This window comes from Perognathus longimembris, chromosome 10 (genome assembly GCF_023159225.1).
Source record: "Perognathus longimembris pacificus isolate PPM17 chromosome 10, ASM2315922v1, whole genome shotgun sequence".
Lineage (NCBI taxonomy): Eukaryota > Metazoa > Chordata > Mammalia > Rodentia > Heteromyidae > Perognathus > Perognathus longimembris.
Genome location: NC_063170.1, coordinates 39309955 through 39325685, shown reverse-complemented (window position 1 = coordinate 39325685; position 15731 = coordinate 39309955). Strand labels below are relative to the sequence as shown.

Sequence of the window (15731 nt, the reverse complement as noted above, 5' to 3'; positions counted from 1 at the left end):
TTTGGTTTGGGAAAAAGCAGTAATTAGTTTCAATATCACTTTCAGTATCTTTAAAAAACAAACATAACATGAATTTTCACTAGTTTTGAAAATAAAGGCATGGTTTAAAAACTCAGCTGTGAAAAAAACCCTCAAGACTGAAGGAGAAACAGACTTTCTCAGATAAACCAACCCCGAGGGGCTTTGTCACCTGTCAGCTGGTGGGAAGTGAGGTGGCCCCAGATGCTCCCAGCTGCCTCCCACTTGCTGCTTGATTCCCAGGTACCTTACACTAGGACTCATCCCTAAGCCTAAGAGGGCAGCTGTGTGTGGAGGGACAGGGGGTAGGGGAGGGTCTATGTTCACTTTATAATCAGTCAGCTGTTGAAACCCTACTAACAGCACAGTCAAGCCACACTAGCAACTTATGTTTAACACAATCATTCAAACAAGGAATTGGCTCTTCTTCCAAGTGGACTATTTTGAGCTTGAAAATGAAAAAGTTAAAGGTCCATTAAAAGTACATACTGCTCTTAGAGAAATATCATAAAACATCTCTTTAATGTCAACACTACTTCATACAATGAAGAACTATTTACAAGGTGTTCTTCTAGATCGGCTGCTTTTGCGTTGTCCGCTGTGCTGACAGCAAGTCTTCAGCCAGATAGTTGAGTCCATTGCACGTTCTCCTCATTCTTGATGGCTCTGTTCACTTACATTCTCCTCAGTAATTATGGCTCAGCAAGCATGCCACCAAAATAGTCTACAACCCAGAGACGCTGGCAACCTACCTTACAAAATGTGTCGATTAGGTTAATTACCAATAAATACTCATTTGACAATGCAATCCCTTCCTCTTAAGAAAGTGTTTTCACTTAGGAAATGTCTGTTTTTCAAGGGAACTAGAGTGAAAATAACTTGTTCTTCATACTGAAACTCAGGATCGTTGTTGTATACAAATATAGCATATTTTGGCCAGGGATATAATAGCATCTTGTTCCCGAGTTTATTTGCCTTCACACATAGGATTGCTACACACATTCACAGTTTTAATAGACTGTAATTAGCTATTCCAGTTGTGCTTGAAAAATCCCAAATATTATTTTCATAGTGAGTGCAAAGCAAATGTTTCCTTTGATTACAGTTGGTCCTAGAGTTATAAACTCAGAAATGATGTACAAGTCCCCTTATTCTCCCTGTCCATCATCATTCACTTTTTCAGGTATGACTTCCAGGCTCCGGCGTGGCTTCTGAACCTCAGCATTTTCAGTTCCTGGTTTATTCAGCCCACATGAAACAGCAGCGTAATGGATTTGCTTCAGGTTCTCCAGAGTCTCATTCTTAGCGTATTTCAAGAGATCTGCTTGTCCCTGTAACAAAACATGCAATTCAACAGCATTAGGCATGACTTTACAATACAGGTCTTCTGCTGAAATAGAAGTGTTTGGATTCTGCCCATGGTGTACTTACTTCTTATTGGCACTGCATCTTAATAGGTCAGTTTTAATAAGGAATGAGTTTGTTTTCCCAGTTTCAATGTCACACTACTTCCCAGCAGGCTGTCCTTCTAGCCCTTTCCACCTTAAACCTGAAGGGTGCTCATGTGTAGATGGTTCCTGACTATTCTGAATAAAATCATGTCTTTCCTTGTTTGGCCAGTTTTATTTCTTTTCTTTTTAAGGTTTAAAAAAAGTTTTTTGGTTGTTTTTTTTTTAAAATAAAATAAGCACCGAAACAAAGAAGGAAATAAAGATAGTACACTGAGTTGTCTATCTCTCCAGAATTTGTCTGCTGGCTACATCTCAGCGACTACAGTACAACGTCCGAAGCAGAACAATGTCGCTGGTACTTTGCCTCTAGTTCTGCTATGTTACCAAATGGAACCAGTACTTCAGTCAAGACATACAGGCCTAGCCCTCCCACACAAAGATGGTTAGGCATGTCCCTCTTTCTACCCCTCCTCCCTCCCTCTGCCCTGACATCGACTATGTGACATCATGAGGAAGACTCCAGACAGCACTGGAGTCCTGGCCATACAGGCAGGTCTTCATGCTGAAGGAAGAATGAGAAGAGTCTTCTACTCTGTTTTTTTTTTTTGTGTGTGTGTGTTTTTTACTAGTCCTGGGGCTTGGACTCAGGGCCTGAGCACTGTCCCTGGCTTCTTTTTTGCTCAAGGCTAGCACTCTGCCACTTGAGCCACAGCGCCACTTCTGGCCATTTTCTGTATATGTGGTGCTGGGGAATCGAACCTAGGGCCTCATGTATACGAGGCAAGCACTCTTGCCACTAGGCCATATCCCCAGCCCTAGTCTTCTACTCTGGATAGATGTTCCTGGCCCAATTTTAACTTCTCTTTATGAGGTCTGGCCATGTGCCTGGCATAGAAAAAGAGGGTGGATGGACTGGATCACAGACACTGGGAGTCTGGCATTTGAGCTGATATGGGCCAGTGTAGTTTGTCTGCTTTGTACAGCTTGAGTTTTGGGGGTCAGAGTATTGTTTGGTGGGGCTTGAGGCTGTCTTGCACATCTCAGGGAATTTATCAGCATCCTGGCCTTGATTGACTAGATCCCAGCAGCATCTGATTGTGACAGTCAAAAGAAGTCTGCCAGACAATCTAAGTGTCTCTTGGGGGGCAGGGTAGGTATGGTCCAGTTGAGAACCACTGGGCCAATGTAACAGCAAGACTGCAAGGTCATGAAAGTTAGGAGAGGATGGGGTACTCTTTTGCTGTAGATCCCAATACTCCTCCGTAGCATACTATTTATCACCTTTTCTTTTTTCTTACTCTCCGTGCTAACTATGCTCTATCTTCCTCTCAGGCTCTCAATTTATTCTATTGTTTCCCTTATGATTCTTCTATATAATTTGAAGTTTTCTTTGGCACACTTCCATTTCAAAACTCTCCAGTTATCCCCTTGGAAGTATTCCTGCACAGCTGAGGTAACGGGCGAGGGACTTACCTTCCAGGCAACAGGACTAGAATTAGACTGCAGCCAGTGGTGAGAGCAAATTGCTATGTGACTTTGAACCACCATGAGGTCCAAGTCCACAGAATGGCTGTTGCTCACCATGTACCATTTATGACTTTCCTGCTCCTCAGGGACTTTTAATTAGTGACTATAAATAGATGTTCCATTGCTTTGTTAACCTGAAGGAGCTTCGTTTTTATTCATGCCTCTTTGTCATTAAATTCCTATGTTGAAAACCTACTAGTTTAAAACAGGCATTGGATATAAATATGGAAGATTATATCAGCAACATAATTTCTTATTTAGGAGTTGATTTGCCTTCACAAGCAGAATTCTATATGCATGCACAGTTTTCGCAGATCGTAACTAGGTTTTAAAATTCCAAATGCTTTTTAAAATATAATAAACTTTCCTTTTTTTGAAAAAGTACTTTCAGGTTCACAGAAAAAAACAGAGACTTTCCACATCCCACTGATACACAACTTCCTCCAACATCATACCCTATTATACTGTGATGGCACGTGCATCACCGGTGAACCTACACTGGGGGTATAGCAATAAATCACCCCAAATCAACCATTTAAATTTGCTCTTGGTCTTGTATGGGTTTTGGACAAGTGTATAACAACATTTCCATCATAGGGATATTATGTGTAGTAGTATAATGCCCTAAGCATCCTCTATACAACTTTGTACAGTCACTGTAGCTTTGCCTTCTCCATCATGTTACAGAGTGGGAATAATAGAATAAGTAGCCTTTTCTGCCTGAGTTCTTTCACTGAGTCCTATGGACTTAAGGTGCCTACATTTCTTTGTACAGTTCAATTGATCATTTCTATTGGGCACTGAACATCATGCCTTTGTCTAGACTTGCCCCATTCACCATCCCAAAGACATTTTGATTACTTCCAAATTATGGTAATTGTAAAAAAAAAACACCAAGTCTGCTACAAATGTGGACAGATGTTTTTAAGTCACTTGGGTATATATCAAGGAGTGTGCTTGTTGCATTAAAGGTTGACAGTATTTAGTTTTGTAAAATGCTACCACATTATCTTCCAAAGTGACTGTATCATTTTGCATTCCTTACAGCAAGAAAAATTCCTCCATGCTTGCCTGCATTTGGTGCTGTTAGTTGGATTTTGGCCATTCTAATAAGAATATAGTAGAACCTAGCTCCTATTTGCAATCTCTAATGGCATATAGTAGTGAATGTCTTTTTCTGTACTTAACTCATCATTTGTATATCTTCTCTGATGACACATCTGCTCATCTCTGCCCATTTTAAGTTCTGTTGGCATGCTTTGAGAATTTTTTGTGTATTTTGGAAAACCATCCTTAATCAAATGTATCTTTTGCAAATATATGGAAGTGGTGCTGTGGCTCAAGTGGTAGACCACTAGCCTTGAGCTGAAGAGCTCAGGGACAGCATCAAGGCCCAGAATTCAAGCCCCACTACCAACAAAGACAATAAACAAAACAAATATTGTCTACTAACCTTGTCTTGTTCTACTGACATTGTCTTTCACACAGCACTTTTTACTTTTAATGAAGTCAAATGTTTTAGTTTTAATGGATTCAAATCTATCAATTCTTATTTTTATGAACTGCATTTTTAGTGGTGTATCTAAAAAAGTTATATATTGCCATAATGAATATTTTCAGATTTTTTGTCTTACCATCTTCCAATTCTATAGTTTTGTGCTCTATCTTTAGATCTATGGTTCATTTTGAGTTCTTGAGAAAGGTTGTAATGTATGTGTATGTGCATCTTGTGTATGTTGTCCATTTGTTCTGGAAACACTTGTTGAGAGAACTCTTTGTAAGAAAACAATCCATTGACTGTATTGTGAATCAGTTTCTAAGTTCTCTATTCTTTCCAGCAATCTATTTGGCCTTTTCCAGTACCACGCTCTGGATTACTGGAGCTTTGCAGTAAATCTTAAATGTAGCAGTGTCAGTCCTGTGATCTCACTGGAGTCAGATCTTCTCCTTCACTGCTACACTGGCTACTCTGGGTCACATAGACCATTGAGGACCAGTCTTTCCAGATGTATAAAATAACTTACAAAGTCCTGATTGAGATTGCAGTGAATTTGCAAGTCTATATTTACTCTTTGTATCCAGGAATATGGACCGCTTCTCTGTTTGCTTAGTTCTTTTGAATCTTTCATCAGAGTTTTGCAGATTTCCTCACATGAGTCTTATATAGATTTTGCTAGACCTATACCTAAGGATTTCACTCTGGGGATGCTGATGTAAATAGGAATGTGCTTTTTATTTCAAATTCCATTTGCTCTTTGTTGGTATAGAATAAGTCAAGTAATTGTTGTATATCATCTTTGAATTATGTAACTTTTTCTATAATTGCTGTCTTCCCATTAGTGGAAGTTTGATTTCTTGGTTCAAATTTTCTATAATGGAACATTATAGCATCTATGAACAAATTTTCTTTTTTTCCTCCTCAATTTGCATACTTTTAATTTCATTTTCTTGTTTTCTTGTATTAGGACTTAAGTGTTGAGAAGGACATATTTTCTGAGAAGGGACACATCATTTTGTTGCTGATATTATAGAAAAGCTTTGTTTCTTACAATTAAGTATGAAGTTAGGTGCAGGTTTTTGTAGATATATTTTTATCTAATTGAGGAAGTTTCCATCTATTCCTCGTTTACTGACAGTTCAATCTTATCAAATGCTTTTTCTGCTTCTATTATATGACCATGAAAGTTTTCTTCTTTAGCCTATGTGGTGTGATGGATTTTAACTGAATTTTATAAGTTGAATTAGTCTTATATTCCTGGCATACATACGACTTGGTTGTGGCATGTAATTCTTTTTATATTGTGTTGAATTCTAATTGCTACTATTTTTGAGAATTTTTTTCATCTATGTTCACAGGAGATACTGGTCTGCAATTTTCCTTTCCTGTGATGCCTTTAGTTCTAGTAATGCTGGAGAGATACAATTAATTAGGAAATGTTTCTTCCACTTTATCTTCTGGGAGAGATTTACAGAATTAGTATCATTTCCTCGTTAAATGTTTAATAGAGTACACAAGTGAACCTACTTGGATTGGTGCTTTCTGTTTGAAAATAATATTAATTATTGATTCAATTTATCTATAGATATAAGCCTACTCAGTCTACTTATTCTTAAAATGAATCTTGGCAGGTCATGTGGTTTAAGAAATTGGGCCATTCCATGTAAGGTTATCAATTTTTTTGACAAAGAAGGTTCATGATGTTCTTTTAATCCTTTTTAGTGCCTATAGGAATTGTACTCTTCTCTTTTACTTCAGACATTGATAATTTATGCTATACAATTTTCCTGCTTTTCTTTTTCTCCCTTAGCCTAAGTAGAAGCTACTGATTGTATTGAGTTTTTGTTCTGGTATCAGTACTGGGGCTTGAACCCAGGGGCTTGGCACTGTCCCTTAGTTTTTTGCTCAAGGCTGGCACTCTGCAACTTAAGCAGCCAGAGTTTCACCTCTGGCATTCTGCTCAATAATTATTGAGACAGAAGTCTCATAGACTTTCCTGTCTGGGCTGGCTTGAACTGCAATCCTTAGATCCTGGGTAGCTAGAATTACAGGCATGAGCCACTGGTGCCTACTGAATTGTGTTGTTTGTGTGTGTGTGTGCGTGCGTGTGTGTGTGTGTGTGTGTGTGTGTGTGTGTGTGTGTGTGTGTGTGTGTGTGTTGGTCCAGAGACTTGAGCTCAGGGTCTGAATACTCTCCCTTGAGAAGTTGCTACTCAAGGCTTTTTTTGTACTTCACTAGAGATAAGAACCTAGCTTTTTTGCTACTTAACTAGAGATAAAAGTCTCTTGGACTTTCCTGCCCAGGCTAGTTTTGAACCACAGTCCTCAGATCTCAGCCTCCTAATTAGCTAGAATTACAGGAGTGTAAAACCACTGGCATTCCACCCTTTTTATTTTTTATTTTTGGTTTTGTTGATTTTTTCTGTCATTTTCAGCTTCAAATTTCATTGATTAATAATATAAAATTACTTTTATTAATGAAAACTAATGGATCTTTGTTGGAAATGTCTATCTGGTATATTCTTTGAGACATGACATATCCAAGACTGAACTTCTTCTGTCATACTACTCCTCTACAATCATCTCCTCAGTCAAAGCATATATATTCGTGCAGTCAAATGGACCAAAAACCCATCCATCATGGATGCCAATCTTTCTCTTCCATCCTTATCCCACCTGTCAGCAGCAACTATTGTCTCAATCTTAAAACTACACACGTGTGTGTGTGCGCGCACGTGCATAGGTTCTCTTTACTATTTTTACCATCCTCATTGCCACTACTGCAGCCTCAGCCATAGATAGCTATCTTTCTTTGGGTTTATGACAGCACTCTTGTGACTGATCTTTCTTTTTTTTTTTTTTTAAGCAGGCAAATTTTATTATCAAATCTAACAATTCTACAAAAACTCAGTAGCATTGTAATATTATTGCCTATTTTAGTCTTCCAGAGCTTTGGGAAGAGACTATCTTAAGGCATCAAGTGCAAATACAAAAAACTTCTTTTCCTGATGTTAAGTTCAAGTTCTCACCAATTTTCCCGATTTTTTTTTCTTCCTTTTGTACTACTGCAGTTAATGGCCATTGTTGGTCAGGTAATGTTAGGCTCTCCTTTAAGATGTTAATCAAACTAATGCAAGCTAAATAAAAATAGCAGCCACGGAAATCTTCATGGCATTGAATTCAAGCAAAGGGCAATGTGAATAACAAAGAAATATATGCACTTAATCAAATCCTTTTCCTCTTTATGAGGAAGCAATACTAACTAGCTAGTGTCTAATATTGCACTTTTGAGGCATAAACATGGCTAAACACAGTGCTAAATACTGACAGCATCAGTACCAGCTCTAATTGCATCTGTGTTTACCTCTCAGTCTAGCATTCTGACTACAGTCTTACTCTTTTAAAAATTTTAATTATTTGACAGGTTACTACAGAAGAAGGTTTAAGGCTATCTTAATATATACAAGCACTGACTTCAGTTAGTATATTGCTTTCTAGAATACACTGTTCAAATGGTCTTATTTTGGTGATATTAAAAACTATGGGATTTCTCTTATTAAAGTTCAAACCATCAACAATGAAAAAGTACAATATAAAATAATACATATGAAGCCACAATATTGGGTTACAGTTCAACCTAGAAATCTACATGTAGCTGCTTCATTTTTGATTTCGCATTCTGGCCCCTACCTCATTGTTATTTACAACTGGTTCCTGCTGAGAAAAAGATCCAAAGTTTTTAAGCATGTATGTGGTCAGGAGGGTGTAGCTTTTTTTCTAAATTATCGTGGTATTTGTGGAGGTAGGGGAGGAGAGAAGGAAGGTGTGTAGGATGTGCTGATCAAACCCAGGGCCTCACACATGCTATGCAAGTGCTCTACCACTGAGCTGTGTGTACCACCAGGTTGAATGGGTGTTTCAAAAATCAGTTAAATAGGTAGTGTGTGTATGCCTGCATGTTTGTGTTTGTGTGTATGTTTTAACCTGTAAGACATTATGATAGCTAAGAGGTTGGGAAAATTTTAGTTTTATTCCTCTCCTTAAGTTTGTGATGTAAATATTCTAGGACCTTATGCTTCAATTACTCAGCAAAAGGACATGCTTGTACAGAAATGGGAGACAGAAAATTGGGAATACATAAGAAAAAACTTACATGACAGTTAGTGGTAGACACACTACCAGACTATTTTTAATCAAAGACTTAAGCTTAGGGAATACCTATGATGCCACATTAGCTGGAAGTAATAGAGACATCTGATCTCAAGTTCATATTTAAATGTCTATCTGTAATCAGCAAGGAGCCAGGCATGCTGATATTAGGATTTGGCTTTGCTGGCTCAAAATTTTCACTCCATCAAAATAAGGCACAAAAATAAGCCAGGTCCACTGTCCAAACATGTTTGCTGAAATACTGCAGCCTGAGTGTAGACAAACTTCCCCCAAAATTGCTAGAAGTATTCTTGTGTCTGGTAGTTTCATGGTCATCACACATCTTTCAAATACTTCTTTTCTAAGGATGGCCTAACTGCTGGGACCCTTAAATACAAAGCCATTCTTTGGGTAGAGTTCTGGCCTGGTCAGTTGTGTGTACAAATCCATCCTCGGTTGCATAATGGTAACCTTGGAAGAAGTTAAGAATTTCCTTAACTCCAGTATTGTAGGCCAGACCCTGCATTCCAACCACCATGCCAGTCTGTGGAGGAACACCGCTAAGACTAGCAGCTGTAGGGAAGTAGCCAAGACGACTAGAACCTGGGGGGCTGGGATAGTATGCTGTGTAGTTCATGAAGAGCTGAGTGCTTGCTGGGTAGTAGGCTGTGGAGGGCTGCAATGCTCATGGATTCAAAAGCACAGAAGGTTCATAAATGGCAATTTCTGTAGGAATCACTGCTGCTGGAGCTGGGAATGTGTAGGATGGAGGAGACAGGCATGGTAACTCACATGATGGTGAGGATAAGCCATTTCGATTTAAAGTGCCCCCCATTAACACAAAGTTCATCTCCTCAGCTGAACACTGAAAGACTTCAACATATCTGTCCTTCATGGTTTTTTTATGATACTTGTGCGCAGGCATAAATGCTCTGTCCATAGACTTCATTTGGATAAAGGCATCTCCTGATGGGCGGCCCTGGTGATTCAATACCATGTGAACCCCATGGGTACAAATATCTGTGGAAAACTCCCCCAGGAACTCCAGGATGTCCTCTATTGTGGTTGCATAGGGAAGACCTCGAAGGCATATACAGTCTCTAACATTGGTAGGGTGCACAAATTGTCGAGGTAGTACCGGAATAATCGGAGGGGTTGGCAGTCGGATGAGAGGGACAGAGGAGAATCGATTCAGCACTTGCTGAACTTCAGCTGTGGTGCTCCTGAAAAGCTCAATGTATCTTTTACTCAGAAACTCCTTGTGCTTCCTCAATGCATTCTGCACATATTCCTCACAGGCAAAGAGCACAAAAGCATCGCCTGTGGGCTGCGCATCGGGGTAGGTGACAAAAAGGATGCCTTCCTTTCCTCCAGTGTTGGGGCAATTCTGTCCGAGGAAGGCTACCACTTCCTCTGCTGCGGCCGTGAAAGGCAGCCCCCTCATCCGGACAATCACTTGATTTTCCTTAGAGAGAAACTGGGCAACCTCATTGGATGTTCCACCAGCAATTTTAAGAAAATCTTCACCTGTGGCTCTGTAAGCCTCAATGTACCAGCTCCCCATGTGATGTTTGTGCCTCTGCAGTGCTAGGTCTCTGTGCTCCTCACTCACAAACATAATCAGAGCTTCTCCATTCCTTTGGCCCTGAGCATTTAGACAAAGTGCTGCACCTCCTTTGGCAATATTCAGTCCTTTGAAGAATCTTGCAATATCTTGATCTGAAGACTGCCAGGGTAAGCCTCGTGCCCTGACTACAGTGTTATCACCAATAAGTTCCATCTTGCTTCAAGTGCCACTTTCAGATTTGTAGTTTAGTCTCTCTAGGTCTGAAAATCTGTGATTATAAGACTCTGAAATCATTGCTAAAATTATATTTCCCATATCTTCAACTTGAGAGGCTCCATATCGGGAGACTGAACTATTCTTCTCAAAGTTTAAACACTCTGTCATTGCTGCAACATTCAATTTGTTGTTATCTGGTGAGCCAGTGCAACATTTCTTGAATTCTTTTCCAAGATCAAAGAAGGATTTGAAGCATTCAGGTAGTAATATATTCTTCTTGGAAGCTTCGGGGTACAGGATTTGCCTGACATGAAGTTGTCCATCAGTACAGAGATAGAAGGCAGTTCCTACCCCAATATTCAGTTCATTGCTTACTGACTGGTTAAACTGTCGAAGGGCTTGGTCCAGCTGCAGCGCAGAGGACAGGCTTTCAGCATCTATTTTAGTTTCTTCTTTACAATCCTCCGTCAGTTCCAACTGATCTGGTCTAACTAGTACTTTGTGCAATTGTCCCACCTTCTTGTTCGCCAGATCCATGACTTGACATAACAGCAGGATCAGCTCCTTCTCATCTGAACCCAACTTGGCTCTGGTGGCCCCCACAGTGATCTCAAAAAGCACAACCATGTAATCCGGAGACATCATGATGATAGGTGGGGAGGGGGAGAACGGGAGTCGGGAGGAGGTGAGATGAGAACGAGAAAACCTGGGCTTGAAAAAAAAAATCCCCTCTTCTAAGAGAAAAAGAAAGATCGCCCAACCCCCCTCCTGGATGCAGCTGGTGCAAAAGGCAGTAACCAACCATCCCAGCCAACACCTGGCCCTGGCGGGGCTGGTGCTCCACACCCAGGGCAGGAAGAGGGGTGGACGATCTTTCTTACTCTACCTTTTCAACATGGCAGCCAGAGAGCTCCAATAAAGCACTGTTAGGACATGCCTTCCTTCTGTTTAAAATCTCCCATTGGTTTTCTCTAAACAACTCAGGAAGAAACATCAAAGTCCTTGCCATTACAACTGTCCTCATCCCTTTTATCTCCCTGCCTGGTCACTTAGCCTTCATTATACTGGGCTCCAGAATGTTCCTCAAATCCAGCAAGTCCTCTCCAGGCAGGCCTCAAAGTCTATACAGTCACCATTTCCACTGCTAAGAAGGCTCTTGACCCAGAAATACATGTGACTCATGTCCTTACCTTCTTCAGGTGTCAATGCTAAAATTTCCCTTACAGTAGAACCCACTTTGATGGCTCAATCTGAAACACTAACTCTTTGCTCCTTCCCACAACTCTCCTTATCTTCTCCTGTCATGTTTCTTACAACATTTCTTACCATGAGATATGCCCTGCCCTGTGTTTTGTCTCTATCTCATTAGAATATGAGCTTCATAAGAGCTGGGATTCTCATGTCTCCTGGTCACTGCTCAATCTTCAGAGCTTAACTCTGTGCCAGGTAAAAGGTATAGGATCAGTAAACAGCAATGAATATCCTCTTACATCTGTATCACTGCCCTCCTACAATGGGCTTTGTTATTTTCCCTATGTTTCTCGCTAGGTATATTATAACTAGGCATTTGATCTTATGGAAATGGGATCATGAAACTGTACTGTTTTTGGGGTTTTCTGTTCCTCAGCAGAAGTCTGGTCTTGGTGCTTTTTCTATATCAGCACAGAGAGATCCACCACATGATTACAGTATTTCAGAACAAAAAATCCCCAGATGGTACAGGATAATTAAGAGAACTCTTTGAATCTTCTGATTCTCAAGTTCAGACAAGTCATATGGCCTCTCCACAATCAGGTAGGTGACCCACCATTCTAAAAGTGACCCTAACACATCTGGGCTTGAGGGGCTGCTTCATATGGCCCCACTACTTTCATTCTGTTCTGTGTTGAAACCACCTGGCTCAGCTACTGCATGAATAAAGAACAACTCTGGGGAGGTGATAGTTTGCTGTGGCAGTTTGTTTGTGAAGCCATTGCTTCACAGACCTCTGAAGATCGTAGAAGGCTATTTACAACACTGTTGCCCACAGACACCACGTATGGAGCTTTGTAGACATCTACAAGCTGGATTGGCAGGGTTTTCACATGAAAAACACAAACCTCACTTGTACATTCTGTTTGAATTTCATAACTTACGCTATTTGGTTTTCATCTCTAAATGTTGTAACAACCTTAGGTTCTTACTTTTGCCCAGAGATGTTGTTGAGGACAGTGGCTGGGTCCAGCAGCTGTGTCTGTGGCTTGCCAGGAACTGAATAGAAGCTAGGAGAAGCCAAGAAAGGAAAGATGGCATAGGCCAAACCCTGAATCCAGGCCCAGCTGTACTCAACTCATCAAAATGCTTGTTGACCACAAAAGATGTATCCGTTTTTAATATATTAAAATATTTCAAGGCACATCTGCTAGTGCTTTAAAGTTTTAAACCCAAATTAACAATCATGATTCACTGCTTTTATTCAAATCTAGAGGTGAACTAACAGGAAGTCGATACTCCAGCTGGGTTTTCAAAGCCCTTTTGTCAGAGTTCATGAGGGAAATTGGTAGACAGCAGAGCTGCTTTGCTCTGGCAGTGAGAATCTAGCACATGTAGAAAGCCTTCCCCTGGCCTCTGCCACCTGCCTGTGCTATGACCTCTGGGCTGGGGGCTAGCAAAGAGCCTGAACCCAGAAAATAGAAAGGAAGAGAAAAAATGGATATGCATACAATTTGGGGAGCTAACAGAAGCACAAAAGTTCTGTTTTCATGCAAACAGGAATGTAAGTTGTCAGAGGCTGCTTTGACCTCCATATGACAGCCTCATGTTGACTTTGGGGTTTTTGTGGGGGCCCAAAGCTCCAACTCCAAGGTGAGACATGAAGGCACTAGGCCGCTGCCTTCCTGGTTTTCACATTCACTGGAACAGAGGGGAAGAGAGGAGACCTCAGGTACCCTCATGGTACCATCTGTGCTCCAGAGATGAGACTGACTCTGGCAGAGGCTAGAAAGCAGAGAGGCCCATCACACAGGCTGATTGCCCAGTTACTGCCCGAGTCTCCACCTATTTGATAACCAGATTTGCATGCATCAAAGTGCCCCAAAAATCACTGTGCTTGATCTTGGAGAGATCCCCAAGAGGCTGTGGGGACCCTGTGCATCTCGCTCAGGTGATGATGGCACACTGGGCTAGGCTTCCTCTGCTGTCTCTCATCTGAGTGTCTTCTGCAGCCAAAACCAGAGAGCTGAACTTATAAACCCCTAACACCAATCTCGCAACAGGAAACAAACGCCAGCTCAACAGGAAGCCTCTAAATGCTTCACCGGTTCTGTTTCTGGCATAATAACAGCATGCAATCACAAACGTGAAGGCTTTTTTAAGTTAATATTTTGTAGCTACTCAATGTTTGGGGGTGATGACAGACTCACACAACTGAATACATATGTCTCAATCCAATATTTCCTGAGCAATAATGATGTGCCAATGAGAAAAAATGGACCACTCTGGTGAGGGCTGCTGATGCTGGGGAGGAGATGCACGTGTATGGGAAGAATATGGGGAACCTCTGACCCTTCCTCTCCACTTTGCTGTGGCTCTAAAACTGCTCTAGAAATAAAAAAGAAGAATTCTGTGGAAATGACTTAATGCCTTTTTTACAACCACAATTCAAACTAGCCACGGATGGCCATGAATGGAATTACAGAGCTAATTTTGAAATCACAGAGCCTGTAATATGTCATAGACAAACTAGGAAGTAACACACAGCAGCAAAGCCTCCTGGGAACATCAGTTACCATGAATTGAGGGACTGCTTTGTGCAAGTATTGCATTAAGCAATTTACAAAGATTATCTCATGACAGTCTCTTAATTCTGCACGGGAAATGTGCTCACTATTCTAGTTTTGTAAGGAGGGAACTGATTAAGGACTCTGCCCAAGACAGAATCTACTTAGCAAATCACACCAAAGCATTGCAACTCACTATGTGTGTTTGTCTTTTAGATAATTTAAAAGAGGGGCCCATCTACAGAGAAGTGAACCCCCACCAAGTTGTAGCATTTTAAATAAAGGAAACCAGGAACCCCCACCAAAGGTTCCACCTACAGAGAAGGGAACCCTACACTTTGCAACATTTTAAAGCCAGCAGAGTAGAACCTCCAAATAAAAGTTTGCTTTTTGTGGTTTTGTTTTGGGTTTGGTAGCACTGGGTTTGAACTTCTCAGGGCCTTGTGATTGCTAGGCAGGAGTGCTACCACTTGAGTCTAGTTCCCCTTGGCTCTAGTTCCCATTCAACTAAAACTTTATATATTCAGCATATCAGCAACTATGTAGACAATTTGCTATTCCTGTGATAACAGAAATGTAAATTTCCAACTTGTACATGTTGAGTGCACAGCAAGGGAACAAGAGGAGTCTTGGCTACAGATTACCATGCCAGGACTGGGGTTTAACCTAAAGACTCATGCTCTCACTTAACTTTTTTGCTCAAGAATGGCACTCTACCACTCGAGCCACACCACTGTTTAGCTATAGATTGTAAATCAAGTCATTATCCTGTGATGTGTCCCCTTCTAGGAGGTCTTCAGTGGCAGGCTAAGACCTGGAGCAAAAGAGTAAGCGTCCTCCTAGCTTGTCAATTTTACTGGGAAAATATCCCCCAGATCATCAGTCACTGAGGGTACACACCTCTCTACAGGACAACAGAGGTATTCAGAACATGTCATTTTTCTGTTCTGTGGTTTCCTTCATGTTTGACAGAGCTGCAATAGGGGCCGCAAGTGAAGCAGCCAGGCCATGGCGACAGGATGGGGAGATGTCACCCCTCCACTGAAGGGCACCAAGCTGCTGAAGAGCATGGAAACTCAGGAGGAACAGGGCTCCTAGCTCTGCACTGCCCCTTAAAAAAGTCCAGAGACATTTCAATTGCATGTTGTAGCACTTCCATGGGAATTCCCTCTAATGAAAATCCCCACAGCTTGATTCTCCCTACTTTTCCCCAAATCTGAGATGTCACCACATCTAGTCATTCCCCAGTTTTACCAAAGATTCATACAAATATGAATACATTTATTTTTTGACAGGAATAAAGTTTGAATTTGGGGCCTTGAGCTAGTTACGCAGGTGCTCCACCAATTGAGTCACAACTCTAGCTCCTAAGTATAATTTTTCTTATTCTAAAGAGATTCAATTTAATTTATATCCCAGAGGGAAGGTCATTTTCTTAAGAAGCAATTTCATGTTTGCTTCAGCTGAGATGGTGGAGGGGCTGTTAGGCCTCAACAGGAGAACAGGGCCTCAACACCATGGCAGATGGGATTCTGGTGGGTCCAGGG

General features: G+C 41.0%; 1 protein-coding gene and 1 pseudogene across 1 annotated transcript in view; both read right to left on the bottom strand.

The window, feature by feature from the left end:
* Window positions 1–521: 521 nt before the first annotated feature.
* Plcl2 (phospholipase C like 2) overlaps window positions 522–15731 on the bottom strand; it is a 179496-nt gene continuing 164286 nt past the window's right edge. The window contains exon 6 of the mRNA XM_048355928.1: window positions 522–1349. Coding sequence (XP_048211885.1) covers window positions 1167–1349 — 183 coding nt within the window. The 3' untranslated portion in view covers window positions 522–1166. The remainder of the gene's footprint in view (window positions 1350–15731) is intronic.
* Window positions 9032–11071, bottom strand: LOC125358639 (annotated as a pseudogene).